This window comes from Anolis carolinensis, unplaced genomic scaffold, assembly GCF_035594765.1.
Source record: "Anolis carolinensis isolate JA03-04 unplaced genomic scaffold, rAnoCar3.1.pri scaffold_23, whole genome shotgun sequence".
In the NCBI taxonomy this organism is placed as follows: domain Eukaryota; kingdom Metazoa; phylum Chordata; class Lepidosauria; order Squamata; family Dactyloidae; genus Anolis; species Anolis carolinensis.
Genome location: NW_026943832.1, coordinates 987,777 through 1,010,104, shown reverse-complemented (window position 1 = coordinate 1,010,104; position 22,328 = coordinate 987,777). Strand labels below are relative to the sequence as shown.

General features: G+C 42.0%; 1 protein-coding gene across 1 annotated transcript; it reads right to left on the bottom strand.

Annotated features, from left to right (window-relative positions):
* Positions 1 to 11,684: 11,684 nt before the first annotated feature.
* LOC134294806 (cytoskeleton-associated protein 2-like) lies at positions 11,685 to 22,114 on the bottom strand. The gene is made up of 6 exons (XM_062966536.1): positions 21,553 to 22,114; positions 19,427 to 20,059; positions 17,717 to 17,935; positions 15,571 to 15,726; positions 13,671 to 13,927; positions 11,685 to 12,631 (listed from the first exon to the last, which is right to left on the bottom strand). Exons 3-6 carry the CDS (start codon positions 17,882 to 17,884, stop codon positions 12,346 to 12,348), a joined length of 867 nt encoding a protein of 288 aa, XP_062822606.1. The 5' UTR covers positions 17,885 to 17,935; positions 19,427 to 20,059; positions 21,553 to 22,114; the 3' UTR covers positions 11,685 to 12,345.
* Positions 22,115 to 22,328: the final 214 nt, after the last annotated feature.

Genomic DNA, 22,328 nt, shown 5'->3' with positions numbered 1-22,328 from the left:
ATTTATTGCTATAGCAAAGATAGATAACTCTGTGATTTAACAAAGAAAAATGTTGCTTTTGTGTGATTAGGTGACTGAATACTTCTTGGAAGATTATTTGTTTAATGCTGCAATTTCTCAACTGATGAGTCTCAGTAATGCATTGTCAGTAAGTATACTTACAGTAAAACATTTTAAAGCTCTATGCATGCACAAGAAAGCCAGCAGGAAAGTGTATTTATCATGGAATGCGCTGTGACTTCTGCAAGATTTAGAATGTGCTTTTTTGTGAAATAATTGTACTCAGTTGCAGTTACCATTGATTTGAGAATCCGATATCAATCTTTGCACAATTGGAATTAATCTTGTTTTAATTACTATATTAATACAATAGAATGTTGAATATAAATAATCTCTGTTAACATCATAAACAGGATTAGGATGTAATATGTTAAAAAAAAGTCAGATAATGACCTAATTTTGGACTTAATTTGTCTGTTTGCCTGTTGAATATAATTGAGCATTAATTGTAGTGCTTCAAGGCAGTTACTAAATGAAATTTTATCAGTATTATTATTGTGATTTATACATGTTGAAAGAATATATAGAAACTACAGGTGTCTTTGGGGACAGTGTAATGGCAACTTTTTAACTTGCAGGACTGCTGCTCACATCCTTAGCAAACTGTTTAGTATAGAATAAAACCTAAGTGTATATTGGGAGCATGGTGAAACAAATGTTCACCAGCATTTCAGAATATCCATTTTTACTCTTGTCTGAAACCAGGAAGTATGCAAATTAAAATTAGAACAAACCGAAAGAGTTTCACTTCATTAAAAATGAAGCTTATTCTTATTTCTCTTTAAAAAATACTTTTCCTATCAACAATTGCAGAGGGAATCACTGATAATAGATGTTTCATGATGAGTGCTGCCAGTGACTCATTTTCAGATGTTTTTTAAATGGGAGCAGAGCACATTGGTTTGATTTCTGGCAAAGCCCTTAACCTGCAAATAAAACTTTGCTTCTCATGCGGGGAGATATAAGTGCAGTAAATGCTTATCTGTCTTCTTTTTATTGTCTGCCACCTCCATGCCTTCTTTTGAGTTAACATTTTGGGAACATTGCATTTTCCAAGTTTGTAGAACAGCAACATGTAGGTCTGTAAATGATGTTGGACTAGAGACTGACCAAAGATGAGCTGCTTTTAGCAATTGTGTAAAATGCAGCATCAGGAGTTTCACAGTCATTTGAATGAATATTGTTTGTTTTATTTCTGAATGACCAAAGAATCTGTCCTTTCCAGCCATTTTTAACACTTTAAAATTAGCTTTTTCTTGGCCTGAAAATTGCTTACTCTGTGTTTATGTGTTAATGCACGTGCATATGCAGTTTGTAAGTCCTTGTAGAGTTACTTGTGGCACCCTCATCAATCTTTTACTCTTCTATGTTATTTAGAAGTTGCCTCTTTCCACAGCATTTAACACTTGACAACATACATCTAAACTATTTTGTTTTGTTTCCTCTTAATGCTGAACACCACTGGGTCTATTCATTGTGAGATGGTGTTCCCACCATTTTTAAATGATCATTTGTTCTTTGTTGGCTGCATCCTCTTTGGTGTACAAATACTTCATTGTAGCATAGCTATCCAGATGTTTTAAAGTCCCCAGAGGTGAAACTTTTCTCCTATAGGAATTCACTACAGTTGATCAAGTGGAGATGTGAAATCATGTTACTGTTACAGAAAAGAATATTGTGACTGTAATGCCGTTCTGGGAGAGCTAGGATAATGCTGTGGTCATAGCAGTAGGCTAGACTGGTGAGAGCCAGGTTCTGATCATCATGCAAAATCATTATGTTTTTTGCCTGACCTTGGGTGGTTACGCCTTTTTAGCTTCAGTTACATCACAGGGACTAAAATAGAATAGTGGGATACCACTTTGAGATACACTTTGAGGAAGGTCAGGATTTAAATGTACTATAGAATCAGCGCCCAACACCTAAATGTTTGTTCTGATATAAAAGTTAATTACCTTATACCACTGTCTAATCAGTCCCTCAGTTTTAAACCTTATGAAACTCTTCCAGACTCCATTCCTGTATCTTTTGCTAACTCAAAATCTTTATCTAGAACAGAGGTGAAATGCTGACAGAGTAACCAAGCAAAACACAAGCCTTGGCCAGGGTTATCCATCTTGTCTAGCTTATCTCTTTCATTTTTCAAAAGACTTATGACTTCAATTAGTATTGCAACAGTAAATTTGAGTTTGCAGTATGCTTTTCAGGCCCTAATCTAATAAAATTATCATCATGCACATTCTTGGGATTCTGTTCAGAATCCCAATAACTGGCTCGAGTCTCAAGGTTTTGCCAAGTGTTTAAGAAAAGTCCCCTGCACTACATCCTCTATAAGCAGTGCGAGTTTTGAACTTTTTAGCCCCATGTTTTTCTGATAGAAATGACCATCTTGTTGTATGGTTATATGCTTTGACGTCAACTCCAGCTTATGGTGACTCTATCCTAGGGTATTCTTGGCAACATTTATTCGGGGAAGATTGGCCATTGTCACTTTGATAGGCTGATAGAGTGAGTCTTGCCCAAGGTCAACCAATGAGTTTCTGAATCCTAATCTCCAAGAGTCCTAACCCAGTTATATTTAATAATCCTTTATTCTATTTTCTTCCTTTGTAGCAAGCGTCTCAAAGAGTTATTCTCCATAGTGCAGAATATGAGGATGCCCTCGCAACACTCTGTGTTATGCTTGCACCAATGGCACCACACATCAGTTCTGAGATCTGGAAAGGTAATTTCTAGAGTTTTATTTATTGTTACTACCATAGAGAAAAATATTAACAGAAATATTTTATAGATGCTTTGATCAGAACTGAGCATATTCAACTGATGACATAAAACATGTAGATCTCATTTAGCTCTCCAGATGTTTTTGGACTGCAACTCCCAGGATTCCTCACCTTGGTTATACTGACAAGGCCTCCTGAAAGCTACTGTCCAACAATATATGGAAGACCACCTAGTGTAAGAAGCAGATTCTCAATCATTGCATTTTCATGATCAGCATCTGTAATTGTTACAATGTATGTGTTTACAGTGTTCAATTAGATTGACAGCAATGACTCTTCATAACACAACACTGTTCATTTTTCATTACTTACTTATTTTAACACATCTATGTATTCTGGTTTGTCATATTAATTCAAACATTATATTCAGGAAGACTTAAAACTAATAGTAATGTGAGTCAAAAGAGTCCTGCTGTGGGAAACATTCCCCAATGAAAAGCCATTCTTTGTGGCAATAACTCTACAGACAACTTTGCTGTGGTCCTAGTAAGCAAGTTTCTTCCTGGTCTACTGATGTTTTTTTTTTTTTAAATCCACTGCAGAAGAAACAGTGAGAATGGCCACATATGGCATGAATGGTACTAGCATATGTCAGGTCTTTGGTTTGCAGACCTTTTGGTTTCCCACCATGCTTATTCTAGTGTAGAAATATGGTCCAATCACCATACTGTACTCAAGCTGGGCTCCCTCCAGTGAACCAGGCTGCCTGCCCAGATAAATGTTCTATTTCACTACGCTTGTATGATTATTAAAGTATTATACAGTGTATATGACCTTTTAAAAAAAAAGCAAAGGCAGTGTTCCAATTCTGTCGGCACATATTACATCCCAGTATTGACACGCCCCCAGCCTCTGATTGGGATGTCAATATGAGTCTCCGCCTCTTTTCTTATCTGATGCTGCTGAGGGGCGTTCCCTTCCCCCTGTGTAGCCACGCCCCCAGCCTCTGATTGGGATGTCAATATGAGTCTCCGCCTCTTTTCTTATCTGATGCTGCTGAGGGGCGTTCCCTTCCCCCTGTGTAGCCACGCCCCCAGCCTCTGATTGGGATGTCAATATGAGTCTCCGCCTCTTTTCTTATCTGATGCTGCTGAGGGGCGTTCCCTTCCCCCTGTGTAGCCACGCCCCCAGCCTCTGATTGGGATGTCAATATGAGTCTCCGCCTCTTTTCTTATCTGATGCTGCTGAGGGGCGTTCCCTTCCCCCTGTGTAGCCACGCCCCCAGCCTCTGATTGGGACTTGCCTGAGATGCTCTGCCCCCTTTCCACTTGGAGTGGCCCCGCCCCTCGACTCTTATTGGGACGTTGCTGTGAGGCTCCGCCCCTTCTCTGTCTGATGCCGCTGACAAGTGCTCCCTTCCCCCTCTATGGCCCGCCCCTCGTCTCTGATTGGGAGGGAGCTATGAGTCCCCGCCTCCTTTCTCCTCTGATGCTGCTGAGGGGCGTTCCCTTCACCCTCTGTGACCACGCCCCTCGTGTCTGATTGGGCCATTTGAATCTTGGCGGGGCGGGGCCAAAGAGCAACGGCTGCCGCCATGTCTGCTTGGTCTCGGAGCCTCCGCTTCGGAGGGAGACAGACAGAAAGGGAAAGGCCCAAGCCAAGCCGCTCTGCTGAGGAGAATGCCGCCGCAGGTAAGTGCGAGGGCGCCCCAGAGCATGTGCAGAGCGCCTGTATGGCTCCCATTGGTTTCCTGGGGAGGATGGGCGTCAGAGTCCTGACCTGCCTGGATCTCTTCCTTCCCCAGCGGAGCGGAGGCGGCAGCTGGACGAGTTCCTGGCCCAGAAAGGGAGGCCCAGGCCGGCGGGTGGCAGGTGAGGAATATATTAATATATAATATAACTAGCTGTGCCCGGCCACGCGTTGCTGTGGCTGAGTCTGGTGGTGTTGGTCAGTTTACATTACGTTGTATTTATGCTGTGACCTCCACCCTTCTTTATACTCACATTAGTAGTAGTATTTGAAGTCTGTTACCTTCTTCAATTTTTGTGTTGATTGATAATTGCTTGAGATCCCTGTTGTCTTTGGTTTGTTGTTAATCGTGATGTCTGATTCTGCTGAGTGCGGTTACATCTTATTGTGGTACAATAGTCTTTTTTTTTGCCTGTGTAGGTGTTTATTATTGTTGTTGCTGTAGTGGTCATGAAGGCTGGATAAGTTAGATGCTACTGTATTCGTTTTTGGAGGCCCAGTGTAGCACTGATTGGCTTCTCAGCCTCAGTGCCTGACTGCTTCTTGCCTGTGATGGTGTAGATTCTTATTGTTGTTGTTGTCATTGTTATTATTGTAATTGTTTTTTTGGAGGCCAAGTGTGAATGTAGTGATTGGGGAGGTGGATGAGTTGTGTTGTCAAATTTTGTATTTGTTATAGTCACAATGCGTTGTTGTGAGTTTTGTGGGTCCGGATTGTGGTTTTGTGGTGTAGTTGTGTTGTTACAACCGGGAGAAAAGGCTTTTGTGTTGTGTTGTCAAGTTTTGTATTTCTGGGGCGTTTAGTTGTGTGCCAAGTTTTGTATTTCTGGGGTGTTTAGTTGTGTTGTTATAGTCACGATGCACTGTTGTGAGTTCTGTGGGTCCGGATTGTGGTTTTGTGGTGTGGTTGTGTTGTTACAATCGGGAGGGAATGCTTTTATGTTGTGTTGCCAAGTTTCATATTTCTGGGGCATTTAGTTGTGTTGTTATAGTCATGATGCGTTGTTGTGAGTTTTGTGGGTCCAGTGTGGTTTTGTGGTGTGGTTATGTTGTTACAACTGGGAGGCAAGGCTTTTGCATTGTTTTGCCAAGTTTTGTGTTTCTGGGGCGTTTAGTTGTGTTGTTATAGTCATGATGTGTTGTTGTGAGTTTTGTGGGTCCGGATTGTGGTTTTGTGTTGTGGTTGTGTTCTTACAACTGGGAGGCAAGGCTTTTGCATTGTGTTGTCAAATTTTGTATTTCTGGGGCGTTTAGTTGTGTTATAGTCACGATGCGTTGTTGTGAGTTTTGTGGGTCCAGATTGTGGTTTTGTGGTGTAGTTGTGTTGTTACAACCGGGAGGCAAGGCTTTTGTGTTGTGTTGTCAAGTTTTATATTTCTGGGGTGTTTAGTTGTGTGCCAAGTTTCGTATTTCTGGGGTGTTTAGTTGTGTTGTTATAGTCACGATGCGTTGTTGTGAGTTTTATGGGTCCGGATTGTGGTTTTGTGGTGTGGTTGTGTTGTTACAACCTGGAGGGAAGGCTTTTGTGTTGTGTTGCCAAGTTTCGTATTTCTGGGGCGTTTAGTTGTGTTGTTATAGTCACAATGCGTTGTTGTGAGTTTTGTGGGTCCTGTGTGGTTTTGTGGTGTGGTTGTGTTTTTACAACTGGGAGGCAAGGCATTTGCATTGTGTTGCCAAGTTTTGTATTTCTGGGGCGTTTAGTTGTGTTGTTATCGCATGATGCGTTGTTGTGAGTTTTGTGGGTCCGGATTGTGGTTTTGTGGTGTGGTTGTGTTGTTGTAACCTGGAGGCAAGCCTTTTGCATTGTGTTGCCAAATTTTGTATTTCTGGGATGTTTAGTTTTGTTGTTATAGTCACTGCGCAAACAACTTTATCATTTTATATATATAGATATATTATGATACGATATAGTACAGTGTCTTATATAATGCTAATAGTGTAATATACTAGGAGTGTATTAAATACATTGTGGTATCATAATATAGCACAATATAATAACATATTATAGATTACATGTAAAACTACTAATATAATAATATATAATACTCGTATTATACTATACTAATATTATAATATATTGGATATACATATAGATAATATGATGTAATACAATGTAATACACTATTATAATTGTATATTTATATTACATTACTATTACTAATAATATTGCAATATAGTCATATAGTACAATATAATAATATGTAATGTTTATATAGTGCTTATATTGTGCTACACTAATAATATATTTTATGTACATATAACTTATAAGCCGCCCTGAGTCCCCTTCAGGGTGAGAAGAGCAGGATATAAATGTTAATAATAATAATAATAATAATAATAATAATAATAATAATAATATGGTGCAATGCTAATAATATAATATATTGTATAGACATATGATATCAATAATTTCTTTTTTATTTTTTATTTATTAGCAACATTTATATCCCGCCCTGCTCACCCTGAAGGGGACTCAAGGCAGCTTACAAGTTATATGTACATACAATATATTATATTATTAGCATAGCACATTATAAACATTCTATATTACTATATTTTACTACAGTAGAGTCTCACTTATCCAAGCTAAACGGGCCGGCAGAACCTTGGATAAGCAAATATCTTGGATAATAAGGAGGAATTAAGGAAAAGCCTATTAAACATCAAATTAGGTTATGATTTTACAAATTAAGCACCAAAACATCATATTATACAACAAATTTGACAGAAAAAGCAGTTCAATACACAGTAAAGTTATGTAGTAATTACTGTATTTATGAATTTAGCACCAAAATATCACAATGTATTGAAAACTGACTACAAAAATGCTCTGGATAATCCAGAACGTTGGATAAGCGAGTGTTGGATAAGTGAGACTCTACTGTATTATGATATGATATACAGTAGTACAGTATCTTATATGACGCTAATAGTATAATATACTAGGAGTGTATTAAATATATTGTGGTATCATAATACTATATCATTATACTGCAATATTATTAGTAATATTAAAAACATGTAATATATAATACACAATTATAATACTGTATTAATGTTATTATATGGTATTACATTATAATATTATTACAGTAGAGTCTGTAATACAGCAGAACCTTGGATAAGCGAATATCTTGTATAATAAGGAGAGATTAAGGAAAAGCTTATTAAATGTCAAATTACATGATTTTACAAATTAAGCACCAAAACATCATGTTTTACAACACATTGACAGTAAAAGCAGTTCAATACACAGTAAAGTTATGTAGTAATTACTGTATTTATGAATTGACTCCAAAAACTTTGGCTACTAACAAACTGACTACAAATAAAAGTAGAATTGCATAAAATGAATTTACAGTAACAACTTTGTTGGAAATTAAATCCATAAAGAGTTCAAAGAGTCCAATTTGTCGTGATTGTTTCCAAGTGTTGCCTTGGGAAAAGGGACACCTATATATAGTAGGCTTGTGCAAAGGAATTGGAAGTTTCGGAAATCGTAAGAAAATTGGAAGTTTTGTAAGTCCGAAGCCATATCCAAAGCATTTGCATGGCCCAGATCAAATATTTTAGAATCAAAACTTACCCATACTTTTTCACTTAGTATTGGAAGGCTCCCAAAGTTAGTTTCATATTTAATGCAAGGCAAGGAAGCGAAGCCAAAGGCTGCCTTAGTGCCTTGCCATTCCTCTGTAATATTAATGCAGTCTCGGCATTAGCAGCGGGCAAAAGAAGCAATGTATTTTGGGAACAGCACAGAACTCTGGGAAATGTAGTTTGGGAAGGAGGGAAATGTAGTTTGGAGCCCTAGGCCTCGCCCTGAACTACATCTCAGTATCAGAAAGCACCAATCAGGATAGTGAAGAGACAGGTCTATCCCTCCCGAAAACTTTGGAAATTCACCAAAAATCTGTGGATAAGCTAAATGTTCTGAAATTTGGTGGGCTAACAATGTTATCTACCATTGTAGCAAGTTTCACCCCAATAGCTTTAAAAACGAGGGAGATGGGAGCCCCTTAAGTTTTCCTAATTATAGTTATTTAATTATGCACAATTACTGTAACGAAATACAGTAGAGTCTCACTTATCCAACACTCACTTATCCAACGTTCTGGATTATCCAATGCATTTTTGTAGTCAATGTTTTCAATATATCGTGATATTTTGGTGCTAAATTCGTAAATACAGTCATTACTACATAGCATGACTGTGTATTGAACTATTTTTTCTGTAAAACTTGTTGTATAACATGATTTTTTGCTGCTTAATTTGTAAATTCATAACCTAATTTGATGTTTAATAGGCTGTTCCTTAATCTCTCCTTATTATCCAACATATTCACTTATCCAACATTCTGCCGGCCCATTCATGTTGAATAAGCGAGACTCTACTGTAGTAATGGAATTTCGTTAGTCTCGTTATAGTAATGAAATTTTAACTAAGTATACTTTAGAAACACTTTAGAAACCAAGTGCCAGCGCTCCCAGTTTTGTAATGACTTTTGAACCATTTTTTGTGGATGGCACATCCCTACTATATAGACCACTAGAGATTTTTCTTACTGTTTTAATAGTTGAATGTGCCTTATTAACTAACTTCTTACTGCTTGAATAAATCAGTTTTTTGAAAATTTATTTTTTCTCTTCCCTTCCAGATGCCCCATGAATCCACCGTGGAGCACATGCGGTTGGACATCACGGAGGGCTTCCAAGTCAGGCAGCGGGTGAGTCCTCCTCCGCAGCCCCCCAGGACCCTCATTTTTGGGGGGCAGCAATGCAGGAACTTAGGCACACCCCAGTCCCAAAGCTTCACATGTGGCCTTCACGCCAGGTCAAAACTGGGAGTTTTTGAAGAAATTGTCGGTAAAAATGGATTAGTATAGTGTGAAATTGTGCTGGGAGTTTAAAGCTGTGTGTGTGTAATCTAGTAGTGAAAGAGGTTAAATGCATAGAGTGGAAATGAAATGGCTAGAGTGTAAGTTTGGGAAGTTTTCGCTTTATAGCCAGACGTATGGTTTAGAGATAAGAATGGAATGTTTACTCCTGCAGCGTGCTCCGATGCAGACGGACAGAGTCTGGTGATCATCTGATCTGTCTTGTATATAGTTGTAAATAATCAATAAAGTTTGAGCTGCTTAAATAATCTGAAATAAGGAGTCATGGAGCATATTTTATTCCATGTGTTCTGAGCATACAGCCAGATCGTCGGAGAGGGAATTGAGAAGGTGATTTGTCTCAATCAACCGATAGAAATGGCTGCTAAGAGTGTCCCATTTACTTGCAGTGTTTTGCCACTTCATCACATTGACTAAATTCCACTGAGTTCTACACTGAAAATTTTGGACGCCCCTGTTCCCATCACATTAGTTTGGCCTCAAGCGTAGGAGAGAGCATTCTTTGCGTAATTTTAAGCGTGGAGGCCAGCAGTCTTTTACATTATTTCAGGAGGTGGTGAGGAAATGGATTTTTTGAAATCATCTGGAATTTTGGCCTTTCCTGTAATGTAATGAGTCCCCTTGGGGAGATAGGGCGGAATACAAATAAAGATTATTATTATTATTATTATGGCATTTGTTGCTCACAGTTTAAAATGTGGGAGGGGAAGTTGTGGAAGTATCCAGATTTTGGGAGTATGAAGCTGGATTATATGGCAATGTAGATGCCTCCCCCCTTATCAGAGCCAAGTGGGAATAGTGCAATTGGCCACCTTAATTAGCACTGAATAGCCTTGCAGCTTCAAAGCCTGGCTGCAATTATGCAATGATGCAAGCATTCCCTAGTAATTTGTTTGTATGATTATTAAAGTATTATACAGTGTATATGACCTTTTAAAAAAAAAGCAAAGGCAGTGTTCCAATTCTGTCGGCACATATTACATCCCAGTATTGACAAGTGTCTATTTTTTTTTCTTCCTCCGGCAGGATCTCCAAAGTGTTTCCCAAGAGGCCAACCACTGTGAAGAGCAAGAGAATTGAACCTCCCCTCCCAACAATTATCCTGTCAATAACATGCCTGAGATGATGGAGACGTGGGCTTCGCAGAGAGGGAGGAGGTGGTGGCGGAAAGGCAAGGGGCTGCAGGAAAACTCCCCTTCCCCAAATGTCTTCCTAGAGGCTGCCCCGAGGGCGAAGCTCCCCTCGCTCTGTTCCCGCACTCGGCCCTTCCTCCCCAAGGCCTGCCTCACATTGTATTTGCTTCCGAGGAAACCTGCCCTGCAAAGAAGCAAGAATAAAGATTTCTGCCATCCTCTCTCTTGCTGTTAAGAATTCGAGAAACCCCCCTGTCAACAAGAGCTTGCGGATGGGCCCTTAAATATTGGATCATGGCCAGTGTTTTCAGAGTGTTCTTTGATTGTAGGTGAACTATAAATCCCAGCAACTACATCTCCCAAATGACAAAATCAACCCCCCCTCCCAACCCCACCAGTATTCAAATTTGGGCGTATCAAGTATTTGGTCCAGTGAATGAAAATACATCCTGCATATCAAATATTTACATTACGATTCACAACAGTAGCAAAACAATTATGAAGTAGCGACAAAAATAATTTTATGGCAGGGGGTCCCAGACTCGGCCTGGTGAGCGAGCAAGTGAAAATGGCAAAGGCAAAATGGCAAAAATGGCACCTGGGCATGCACCCCCCGCCTCCTCTTGGCTTTGGTCTGGGCCCGCTCGCCTTCGGGGCCTGTGGCCAGGCCCACACCTATAGCAGGCATCCTCAGAGGTTGTGAGGTCTGTTGGAAGCTAGGGAAGTGGGATTTATATATCTGTGGAAAGTCCAGGGTGGGAGAAAGAGCTCTTGTCTGTTTGAGGCTAGTGTGAATGTTGCAATTGGCCAGCTTGATTAGCATTTAATGGCCTTGCAGATCCCAAATCTGGCTGCTTCCTCCCTGGAGGCATCCTTGGTTGGGTGGTGTTAGCTGGCCCTGATTGCTTCCTGTCTGGAATTCCCCTGTTTTCAGAGTGTTGTTCTTTATTTAGGCTTTTCCTTAATCCCTCCTTATTATCCAACATTTCCGCTTATCCAACACTCATTTTTCAGTGATTGGTTTTGGGGGGCGGGCGCCAAAATTCGGTTCGCCTACACTTGAAAATTACTTTGGGCCGGCCCTGGTTGGATAATACGGTGTATCTGATGAGCGGAACTCTACTGTAATAATAATAATATTTTATTTGTACCTTGCCACCATCTCCCAGAGGGATTCAGGGCGGCTCACAGAGCACTCAAGATACAACATGCAAAATACACAAAGTGCAGAAACAAAATGTAGCAGTAAACGGCCAACGTAACACCACAATTTTATAATACCCCCTGATTTGATCAGCCCAATTTCATGTGAGGTTTGTACTAGTGATAGTTTCCACCATGTGGCCCTGGTTGTTGCAAAGTTTCTCTCTGAAGTAGCCGGGATAAGACAACTTCCTGTATTAGACCCAGGCTGAAACTTGCCTTGTATAGATTTGCAGTGTTTTTTCCTTGTTTGTATGCATTTAGCATTGAACTCATCCTGTTCTTAAGTGGGCCTCATCAGTTTAGGAATCTGCTGTGCACTTTTCCTCCTTGTAATAAAGGCTGATTGATTGGGTTGCTGATGTGGGCGATACGTCGGGAGACAATGCTTCTGGAACATGGCCAGACAGCACGGAAAACTCACAGCAACCCAGGGATTCTGGCCACACTGATTGATGGATTGAAGAATAAAGACGGACATGTTTCCAAAAGGGCTTCAGAGAACAATGCTGTGGGTCCAGTCTTGTTTACAAAGAAAGAGAAAGAAGGAGGCTGGGAGGAAAGGAGGTGGTGTGAACACTCCTCAACGTGGCAATGATGCTTTCGTCGTGGCCGGGGTGGCATTGTGCCCACAGGTGGCCCGTCCAGTCACAAAGTCGGCCACTCTCACCGCTCTGGGCAGAGCTGTGTTGCTGCGGAAGAGGAATTGGCTCCCGTGGTCTGCGGCCACGATTTCCTCCAGGGAGGAGACGACAGGGTCGTGGTCCCTCAGCATCTGTGGGTAGGAAGCGGTGGCGCCTTCAATGCGCAGGGACCGTCGCACGGGGGTCAGGAGTCTCACCTCTGGCCAAGGGCTTCGCTTGCTGGACCTGGAAGGCAGAGAGCGGAGAAGTCCATCCCTTCCTTTCTCTCTCACACACTCCTTTCTTCTTTCCTCTCTCTCTCTCTCCCTCCCTCCGGTTGTCAGAAATATTAAATATTAACTAGATATTTTTAATTACAAAAATGTGAGTCAAGCACTGAAAGGGTTAAAAAAGCTAGTGTCGTCCTGAGGAGTATGAGGTAGAACTCAAGTGTGTGAGAGAATGCCTCAGTGTGAGGTAGGCCTCAGCGTGAAGCTTCGGTGAAAAAAGCCCCAGGTTGAAGTTCCTCATGTGTGAAGCTCCTGTGTAAGTTTGGTGTGAGAGGAGGCTCTGTGAAAGCGAAACTGTTTTATTTGCATGAGAAAGAAGCCCAGCGTGGAAGCAAGGAAGTACAGTAGAGTCTCAAGTATTCAACATAACGGGTCGGCAGAACGCTGAATAAGCGAATATGTTGGATAATAAGGAGAGGTTAAGGAGAAGCCTATTAAACACCAAATTAGGTTATGATTTTACAGATTAAGCACCCAAACATCATGTTATACAACGAATTTGACAGAAAAAGTAGTTCAATATGCAGTAATGCTATGTAGTAATTACTGTATTTACAAATGTAGCACCAAAATATCATGATGTATTGAAAACATTGACTACAAAATTGCCTTGGATAATCCAGAACGTTGGATAAGTGAATGTTGGATAAGTGAGACTCTACTGTATAAAGAACTTTATTTGTGTTGTGGAAATCTTGTTTTTGTAATTACTGCAACTATATAATTTTGCTATAACAAAAAGTCTCCAAAGCACGAGATAACATTGGTCTGTGTTTTTGTTCTTTCTATCACTTTTGGCTACTGGTGCTGGGTGATGCTGCAGTTAATAAGTTACTCTGCTGTACGTTTATGGGAAGGGTCTTTTGTTAATAGGCCTACTCAGCCAACATAGGTGGCCAGTCAGGAAGGCAGCCAAGGGCACTGAGTGGGGAGATGGCTTCTCATTGGGGAAAGAGGGGAGCAAAGGGCAAGGTCTGTGTGTATGGGGGTCTCACCTGGGCAGGGAAAGGATCTGGAGCTTGATGGCCGAGCAGGGCTTAGCCCACGGTGGGCTTTGCTGAGGAGTCTGGGGAGGGTCCACATCTTCCTCTGGAACAGGGCTGGCTGCAGGGGTCGAAGGGAAACACACTCCAGAAGGGCTCACAGGCTCCGGGTCTCTCGTGCAAAGGGATCCCATGGCACGCTCACCCCTGGACGGTGCCTTGACATTCTTCAAAATACCCGTGACAGCATCTCGCAGCTCCTGCAGCGGCTGCAACAAGAGGAAGAATGAGAAACTACTCCTTCGTAGCTACAGGTTGGGCAGGTGTGGATGCGGGTGCAGCTGCGGCTGGGTTCATCCTCACCATTTTGCTACATTACAATTGATTGGCTTTGCAGCGTTTACAAAAAAACTCTAAAATAAAGAACAACACTCAGAAAACAGGGGAATTCCAGACAGGAAACAATTCCCTCAGGCAGAAAGCAGCCAGGCATTGAAGCTGCAATGCTATTCAATGCTAATCAAGGGGGCCAGTTGCAACATTCATATTTGTATCCAATAGACAAGAATTCTTTCTCCCACCCTGGATATATAAACCCCACTTGCCTAGTTTCCAACAGACCTCACAACCTCTGAGGATGCCTGCCATTGATGTGGGTGAAACGTCAGGAGAGAATGCTTCTGGAACATGGCCAGACAGCCCAGAAAACCCACATCAACCTAGAGAGCTACTGTATATACTTGAGTATAAGCCTAGTTTTTCAGCCCTTTTTTAGGACTGAAAAAAACCTTCCTCGGCTTATGCTCGGGTGAGGGTCCTGGTGGGCTTATATTCAGGTCAGCTTATACTCAAGTATATATGGTATATTAATTATTTTTCTCTATTATTATTGGTATTGTTACATTTATTATTTCACTCTATTATTATTAAAAGGATACATAAGCACATTTACATTATCTTAAATTACAGTTTGATGTAAAGATCCAAAAACATTTAAATTACTGAGGCCTCAATTAATGTAATTTTATTGGTATCTCGGCTTATACTGGAGTCAATGTTTTCCCAGTTTTTTTGTTGTAAAATTAGGTGCCTTGGCTTATACTCGAGTATAAAAGGTAAAGGTTTTCCCTGACGTTAAGTCCAGTCGTGACCGATTCTTGGGGTTGGTGCTCATCTCCATTTCTAAGCCGAAGAGCCGGCGTTGTCCGTAGACACCTCCAAGGTCATGTGGCTGGCATGACTGCATGGAGCGCCAGTGTTACCTTCCCACCGGAGCGGTACCTATTGATCTACTCACACTCTGGGGGTTGGTGCTCATCTCCATTTCTACGCCAAAGAGCCGGCGTTGTCCGTAGACACCTCCAAGGTCATGTGGCCATTGGCATGACTGCATGGAACACCGTTACCTTCCCGCCAGAGCGGTACCTATTGATCTACTCATACTCTGGGGGTTGGTGCTCATCTCCATTTCTAAACCGAAGAGCCGGCATTGTCCATAGACAACTCCAAGGTCATGTGGCCATAGGCATGACTGCATGGAGCGCCGTTACCTTCCCGACGGAGCAGTACCTATTTATCTACTCACATTTGCATGTTTTCGAATTGCTAGGTTGGCAGGAGCTGGGGCTAACAGCGGGCGCTCATTCCGCTCCCAGGATTTGAACCTGCAACCTTTCGGTCGGCAAGTCCAGCAGCTCAGTGCTTTAACACACTGTGCCACCATATATATGGTATATATTTCTTAGACAGAAATGTACAGTAGTTCTTTTCAATAAAGCTTAAGCTTGACTCTGCTCCGTGAGTTGCTGAAGCTCGTTTGCTCTGCTGCTTTGCTATTGCTCTGTCAAACTGGTATATGTTGCTGCTGCTGCTGCTCTCTGACTGCTTTTTGAGCCCCGAGGCCTCCACTCACCGTGGCCCCAGCGGAGAGGGCGGCTTCGTAGAGCCCTGCCACGTCCAAGGAGCCCCTCTGCGCCTCTAGCGTGGCTTTGCAGACCCAGAACTGGGCAAACCTCTCCACTTGCGGGATGCGGGTCAGCGCTGCGAGGATCTGCTCTTCAGGAAGGCCCTGAAGACGGAGAGAAGGAGGACGGAAGGAATCAGGGAATGGGCACAAGGAGATAAGGGGTCTTGAATAGGTGCCCACAGGGTTCCCCCAGGTGCCAGAAATGGAAAAAATGGGAACTGCCTTCACTTCTGTTTATGTATTGTCTGTCCTTGCTAACTGTATAACAGCAGTAAATGTTTGCCATTTATTTATATATTATTTATTAGTGACATTTATATCCCGCCCTTCTCACCCCGAAGGGGACTCAGGGCGGCTCACAAGTCATATGTACATACAGTATATTATATTATTCGTATAGCACAATATAAGCAATATATATTACTACTAGTTTTGCCCGGCCACGCGTTGCTGTGGCATTGTCTGGTGGTGTTGGTGAGAAATTGTTGAGGTAGTGGTAGTATTGAATGTCTGTTGTATGGTAGTCTTTATGTTTAGTATGCACACTGAAGTGGATTATATGGCAGTGTGGAGTCAAGATAATCCAGTTCAAAGCAGATAATATAAGATTCTAAATGGGTTATATAGCTGTGTGGAAGGGCCTTGAGTCTACACTGCCATATAATCCAGTTAAAATCTGATAATCTGTGGAAGAGGCCTAAGTGAGGACTAACTGTGCCTGTCCCCTGGGCTGAGTAGGTTGCTAGGAGACCAAGTGGGCGGAGCTTAGCCTTCTAACTGGCAGCAATTGGATAAAAACTATTATTCCTCTCCCTGTAATTAGGACTTTATTTTTCTTTTCTTTTTGTTGTATCAACTTAGAGCCGTGAATGATGGGTTGTGTTGTCAAATTTCGAGGTTGGGTGGCCTGTAGTTTTGTTGTTTTGTCCGCTGCCCTGATGCCATCACTCTTTTATATATATAGATTGATTTATTTTATTTATTTACAGTATTTATATTCCGCCCTTCTCACCCCGAAGGGGACTCACGGAGGATCACATTACACATATAAGGCAAACATTCAATGCCTTAACATAGAACAAAGACAGAGACAAACACGGGGCTCCGAGTTGGCCTCGAACTCATGGCCTCTTGGTCAGAGTGATTTGTTGCAGCTGGTTGCTCAACAGCCTGCATCACAGCCCGGCTATATACTATATTGTACTATACCACTATATTGTAATATTATTCGTAATATTGCATGTAATATAAATATACCATTATAATACTGTATAAATATTATTTTGTATTACATTATAATATTACAATAGAGTCTCACTTATCCAACACTCGCTTATCCAACGTTCTGGATTATCCAATGCATTTTTGTAGTCAATGTCTTCAATACATCGTGATATTTTGGTGCCAAATTTGTAAATACAGTATTTCCTACATAACATTGCTGTGTATTGAACTACATTTTCTGTCAAATTTGTTGTATAACATGATGTTTTGGGGCTTAATTTGTAAAATCATAACCTAATTTAATGTTTAATAGGCTTTTCCTTAATCTCTCCTTATTATCCAACATATTCGCTTATCCAACGTTCTGCCGGCCCGTAGTATAGCATATATGTGTTCTGTAATCCTCCCCGAATCCCCTCGGGGAGATAGAGTGGAATGTAAAGAGTGGAATGGCCATCTGTCGGGGGTGCTTTGAATGCGATTTCCTGCTTCTTGGCAGGGGGTTGGACTGGATGGCCCATGAGGTCTCTTCTAACTCTACTATTCTATGATTCTAAGTGCATATATTATAAAGTATATGACGGCTTCGTATGGGTTGAGGTAGGTGTACAATATCTAGACGAGGATATATATATAGAGGTGTACTAGTCTTCCTCTCCGTAAGCTAAACTGCATAAATGGTTTTTTTAAAAGCTTTTTAAAGGAGAGGAAAAAGGGGACGTTTTTAGTTTGAGCTTAGGATGGTGGTGGGACCGAGAGCACGGCCTCCTCTGCAGACCGCAGTGCTTGTGCTGGTTTGTATGTGGAGATGCCATTTTTTAAATAGTCTGGGCCTGAACCGGGGAAGCCCCCCACTCCGGTCACCTACCTCTTCGGCCAGCTTCCGGCACTCTGCCAAGGTGTGTGTGATCTCGTTGGCCAGGTGCTGCTCCTCCTTCTCCGCTTCCTCTTTCTCCTCCTCCTCCTCCAAGGAGCCCCAGAAGGCAAGGTTCAGGCTGGACTTTGCCTTCGGAGGCTTCGGGGCAGCGGGGCGCATGGGGGGCCTCTTGTAGGTCCTTCCTCGGGACGCCACCCAGTCCTCCAGCAGCTTCCTAAGGAGGCAGAAGAAGGTGTACCGTCACTACGAGAAGGACCCCTGCCTTGCTCCTGAGGAGACAAGGGCTCACGGGAGGCCCCGATCCCACCCCAGGGAAGCCTCACGGGTGAATATAAGCCTCTTGGGTTCCCATTTCAAGCTCTACCTGGTTGCACCTTCCCATCTCGCTCCCTCAGTACACTGATTGCACTATGTAACAAACTTTGAATTTTTTTCTGCTCCAGGTTTGAAAGTGATATTTCCTGTTTAATTTATTTATTATTTATTTACAGTATTTATATTCCGCCCTTCTTTCTCACCCCGAAGGGGACTCAGGGCGGATTACAATGAACACATATATGGCAAACATTCAATGCCAACAGACAAACAACATACATTAGACAGACTCAGAGGCATTTTTAACATTTTTCCAGCTTCACGATTCCGGCCACAGGGGGAGCTGTTGCTTCACCATCCACTAGTGGCTGTACTTCCTCATTCCTTTCCTCGTGTTTTGCTGGCAGTTTTATGATGTTGTAAATTAGTTAAATTAGCCTCCTGCATAAAGTGTACCTAAATTTCCCTAATTGACAGATGCAACTGTCTTTCGGGGCTGCATAGGTCAACAGCAAGCTGGGCTATTTAATGGTCAGGGGCTTAACCTGACCCGGGATTCGAACTCATGACCTCTCGGTTAGTAGTGATTTATTGCAGCTGGTTACTAGCCAGCTGTGCCACAGCCCGGCAGTTCTACTCTAGAAACGTCACTTTTGTGTTGAATGGGTCAAGTCACCATGGTTTTTGTGGCTGCTGCAAACTAGGTTGCATTGGTTGAGGCGCAAAGATGAGATATTGTATTGTTGAATAATAATTAATAATAGTAATAGTAGTAGTAGTAGTAGTAATAGTGCATCATCCGAAAATACATCACACAGTCCTAAACGCTTGGGAAGCGTTCGACTTGTGATTTTGTGATACAAAATCCAGCATATCTATCTTGTTTGCTGTGTCATACTATGTCATTGTGTCAATAATAATAATAATAATAATAATGGTATAATAATAATAATAATAATGATCACACAGTCCTAAACGCTTGGGAAGTGTTCGACTTGTGATTTTGTGATACAAAATCCAGCATATCTATCTTGTTTGCTGTGTCATACTATGTCATTTTGTCAATAATAATAATAATAATAATTTATTCATATACCGCCCTATCTCAAGGGACTTAGAGTGGTTTCCAGCACACCAGGAAATATACCGTCAATTTAAAACATGTTTTTAGGCTTGACAAAACAAAACAAAAATTGTGTTACATCAGGTATGGGCATACTTGGGCCCTCCTGGTGTTTTGGACTTCAACTCCCACAATTCCTAACAGCCTACCGGCTGTTAGGAATTGTGGGAGTTGAAGTCCAAAACACCCGAAGGGCCTAAGTTTGCCCATGTGTGTGTGACACAGTGTTATTGTTGCTAAATTGCAAAGGCAACTTGCCGCACTTGCCTCCGGTCGGGAGCAGAAGGGGTCTTGAGCTCTTGGCCTGGGCCCACATCCGGGTGCTTGGGTTTGGGGGGCTCTCTCCTGCCATTTCGGAGCCCCCCAGAGGCAGGAGCTGTGTGGACGGCAGAGGTCCGGGGTCTAGGCTTTGCATTGGGGGTCCTCGGCTGTTGCCTGAAGTTGCCTTGCTTCCTCTCGGCTCCGCTTTTGGGTGCAGCCGAATGGCTCCTTGGATGGGCGGAGGGCTTCTTGCCTGGCGGGGGAGTTTGGTGCTTCTTTTTAGGATTTGCTGAGTTCAGGGAGAATGTCCCCTTACTCCCCAAATGTACAGATTGCTTGGATGCATGGCTTCCAAACGCCGGTCTGGAAACAGCCCTCTTTTGAGTCGGTCGGACTGCGGTCACTCCAACAACGGCATTCTCTTTCCCATCCTCTGCCTTCTGTTTTCCTTTGTTGTGGTCATTCCTGAGTGGCTTCTCAGGGTGGGTTTGGGAGGGGGGCTCCCGGGGAAAGCGGGACCCAGCCGCTGGGGGCTCCTTTGTCGCAGGGTGGTGGGGCGCTCCGGGCACCGCTTTCTTGACGGGGGCCACCTTGGGTTTGCTTGGGGCGGCTTCCCTGTGCTTCGTCCTGGCCACCTGGAAAGAAAGAACAGCCTTCAAAGAGTGTTGTCGAAGGCTTTCATGGCCGGGATCACAGGGCTGCTGTGAGTTTTCCAGGCTGCCTGGCCATGTTCCAGAAGCATTACCTCCAAACATTTCACCTGCATTTATGGCAGACATCCTCAGAGGTTGTGAGACAAGAGACAGTCAGTGCCAGCGAACACCTCCCAACAAAGTATTCACACAGGCAGGAAGCAGGCAGGCTTTGAAGCTGCAAGGCTATTCAATGCTAATCAAGCTGGCTAATTGAAATATTTACTATTTATTTTATTTACTACCCTGTTTCCCCGAAAATAAGACATCCCCGAAAAATAAGACCTAGTAGAAATTTTGCTGAATTGCTAAATATAAGGCCTCCCCCGAAAGTAAGACCTAGCAATGTTTTTGTTTGGAAGCATGCCCAGCGCCTGCCAAACAGAACACCAGAGCATTTAGGATTGATAAATGTACATACCAGTTGTACATGGAAATAATGGTAGTCACAAGAAATTCTTGATAGGATTCACAGTTTGTCTGGTTATGCTGGTTTGTGATGACAACTACTGTACAGTATATAATAAATGTTCATTTTTTTGTTCAACAATAAATGTGAATTCTTCTTCATGGAAAAATAAGACATCCCCTAAAAATAAGACCTAGCACATCTTTGGGAGCAAAAATTAATATAAGACACTGTCTTATTTTCAGGGAAACACGGTACATTTATATTCTGACTTGCTCCCAAGAGACAAGAATTCTTTCTTTCTCCCACCCTGACGTTTCACCCACATCGATGGCAGGCATCCTCAGAGGTTGTGAGGTATCTATGCCTGCCATAGATGTGGGTTTCCTCCTTTCTGGTTCCTCCTTTCTGTTGAAGTTGTCCACATGCTACAGACTACACAGAGAAGCCACTGAAAACCACAAACATGTGGATAATTTCAACAGAAAGGAGGAGACCATGAAAATGAACACAATCTGGCTGCCGGTATTAAAAAAAACTCCAAAATCAGAACAGTAAATATTAAGGAGCAGCACTCTGAAAACAGAAGAATTCCAAACAGGAATCAATCAGGGGCAGCTAACGACTCTGAACAAAGGATTCCCCCAGGCCAGGAGGTGAAGCTGGGAAGGCCATTTAATGCGAATTTGAGGTGATTAATTACAACATTCACACTGGCCTCCAACAGACAAGAGTTCTCTCCCCCCCCAGAGATATATAAACCTTCCTTGCTTAGTTTCTCCATATACCTCACAACCTCTGAGGATGCCTGCCATAGATGTGGGTGAAACGTCAGGAGAGAATGCTTCTGGAACATGGCCAGACAGCCCGGAAAACATACAACAACCCAGCCTTCAGAGAAACCATGCGGCTCAGGAGCCTGAACACAACCTCGTCTCCCTCCCTCCAGACTCTGGTGTCCCCAAAATAAGGGAAGAACCCCGCCCCCCAAAAAAACCCACAATAGCATTCCTTGGGGTCCACTTACCGAGTCCGGTCTGGAGGGAGCCAAGGCCTGCCCATTGGTCCTGTCCTTCAAGTAGGGCCTATTTGGGGGAAGAAAGGATTCTGAGATCCAGGTACCCCATTAAAAATAGCAACCTTTTTCAAGCCTCTACTAGTTATTTGTTATGTACAGTAGAGTCTCACTTATCCAACACTCTGGATTATCCGACACAGTCTGCCACCCGCCTGGATCCACAGCTGTTTCTCTTGGCAGCAAGGACTGAACTCTTTATGGATTTAATTTCCAACAAAGTTGTTACTGTAAATTCATTTTATGCAATTCTACTTTTATTTGTAGTCAGTTTGTTAGTAGCCAAAGTTTTTGGAGTCAATTCATAAATACAGTAATTACTACATAACTTTACTGTGTATTGAACTGCTTTTACTGTCAATGTGTTGTAAAACATGATGTTTTGGTGCTTAATTTGTAAAATCATGTAATTTGACATTTAATAAGCTTTTCCTTAATCTCTCCTTATTATACAAGATATTCGCTTATCCAAGGTTCTGCTGTATTACAGACTCTACTGTAATAATATTATAATGTAATACCATATAATAACATTAATACAGTATTATAATTGTGTATTATATATTACATGTTTTTAATATTACTAATAATATTGCAGTATAATGATATAGTATTATGATACCACAATATATTTAATACACTCCTAGTATATTATACTATTAGCGTCATATAAGATACTGTACTACTGTATATCATATCATAATACAGTAGAGTCTCACTTATCCAAC

Coding starts and splice junctions, on each gene's coding strand:
- LOC134294806 (XM_062966536.1), bottom strand. CDS start 17,884: ATGCGCCCCGCTGCCCCGAAGCCTCCGAAGGCAAAGTCCAGCCTGAAC. Junction 15,727..17,716: donor GCCGGAAGCTGGCCGAAGAG/GTAGGTGACCGG, acceptor CTCCGTCTTCAG/GGCCTTCCTGAAGAGCAGAT. Junction 13,928..15,570: donor CCCTCTCCGCTGGGGCCACG/GTGAGTGGAGGC, acceptor CTCTTGTTGCAG/CCGCTGCAGGAGCTGCGAGA.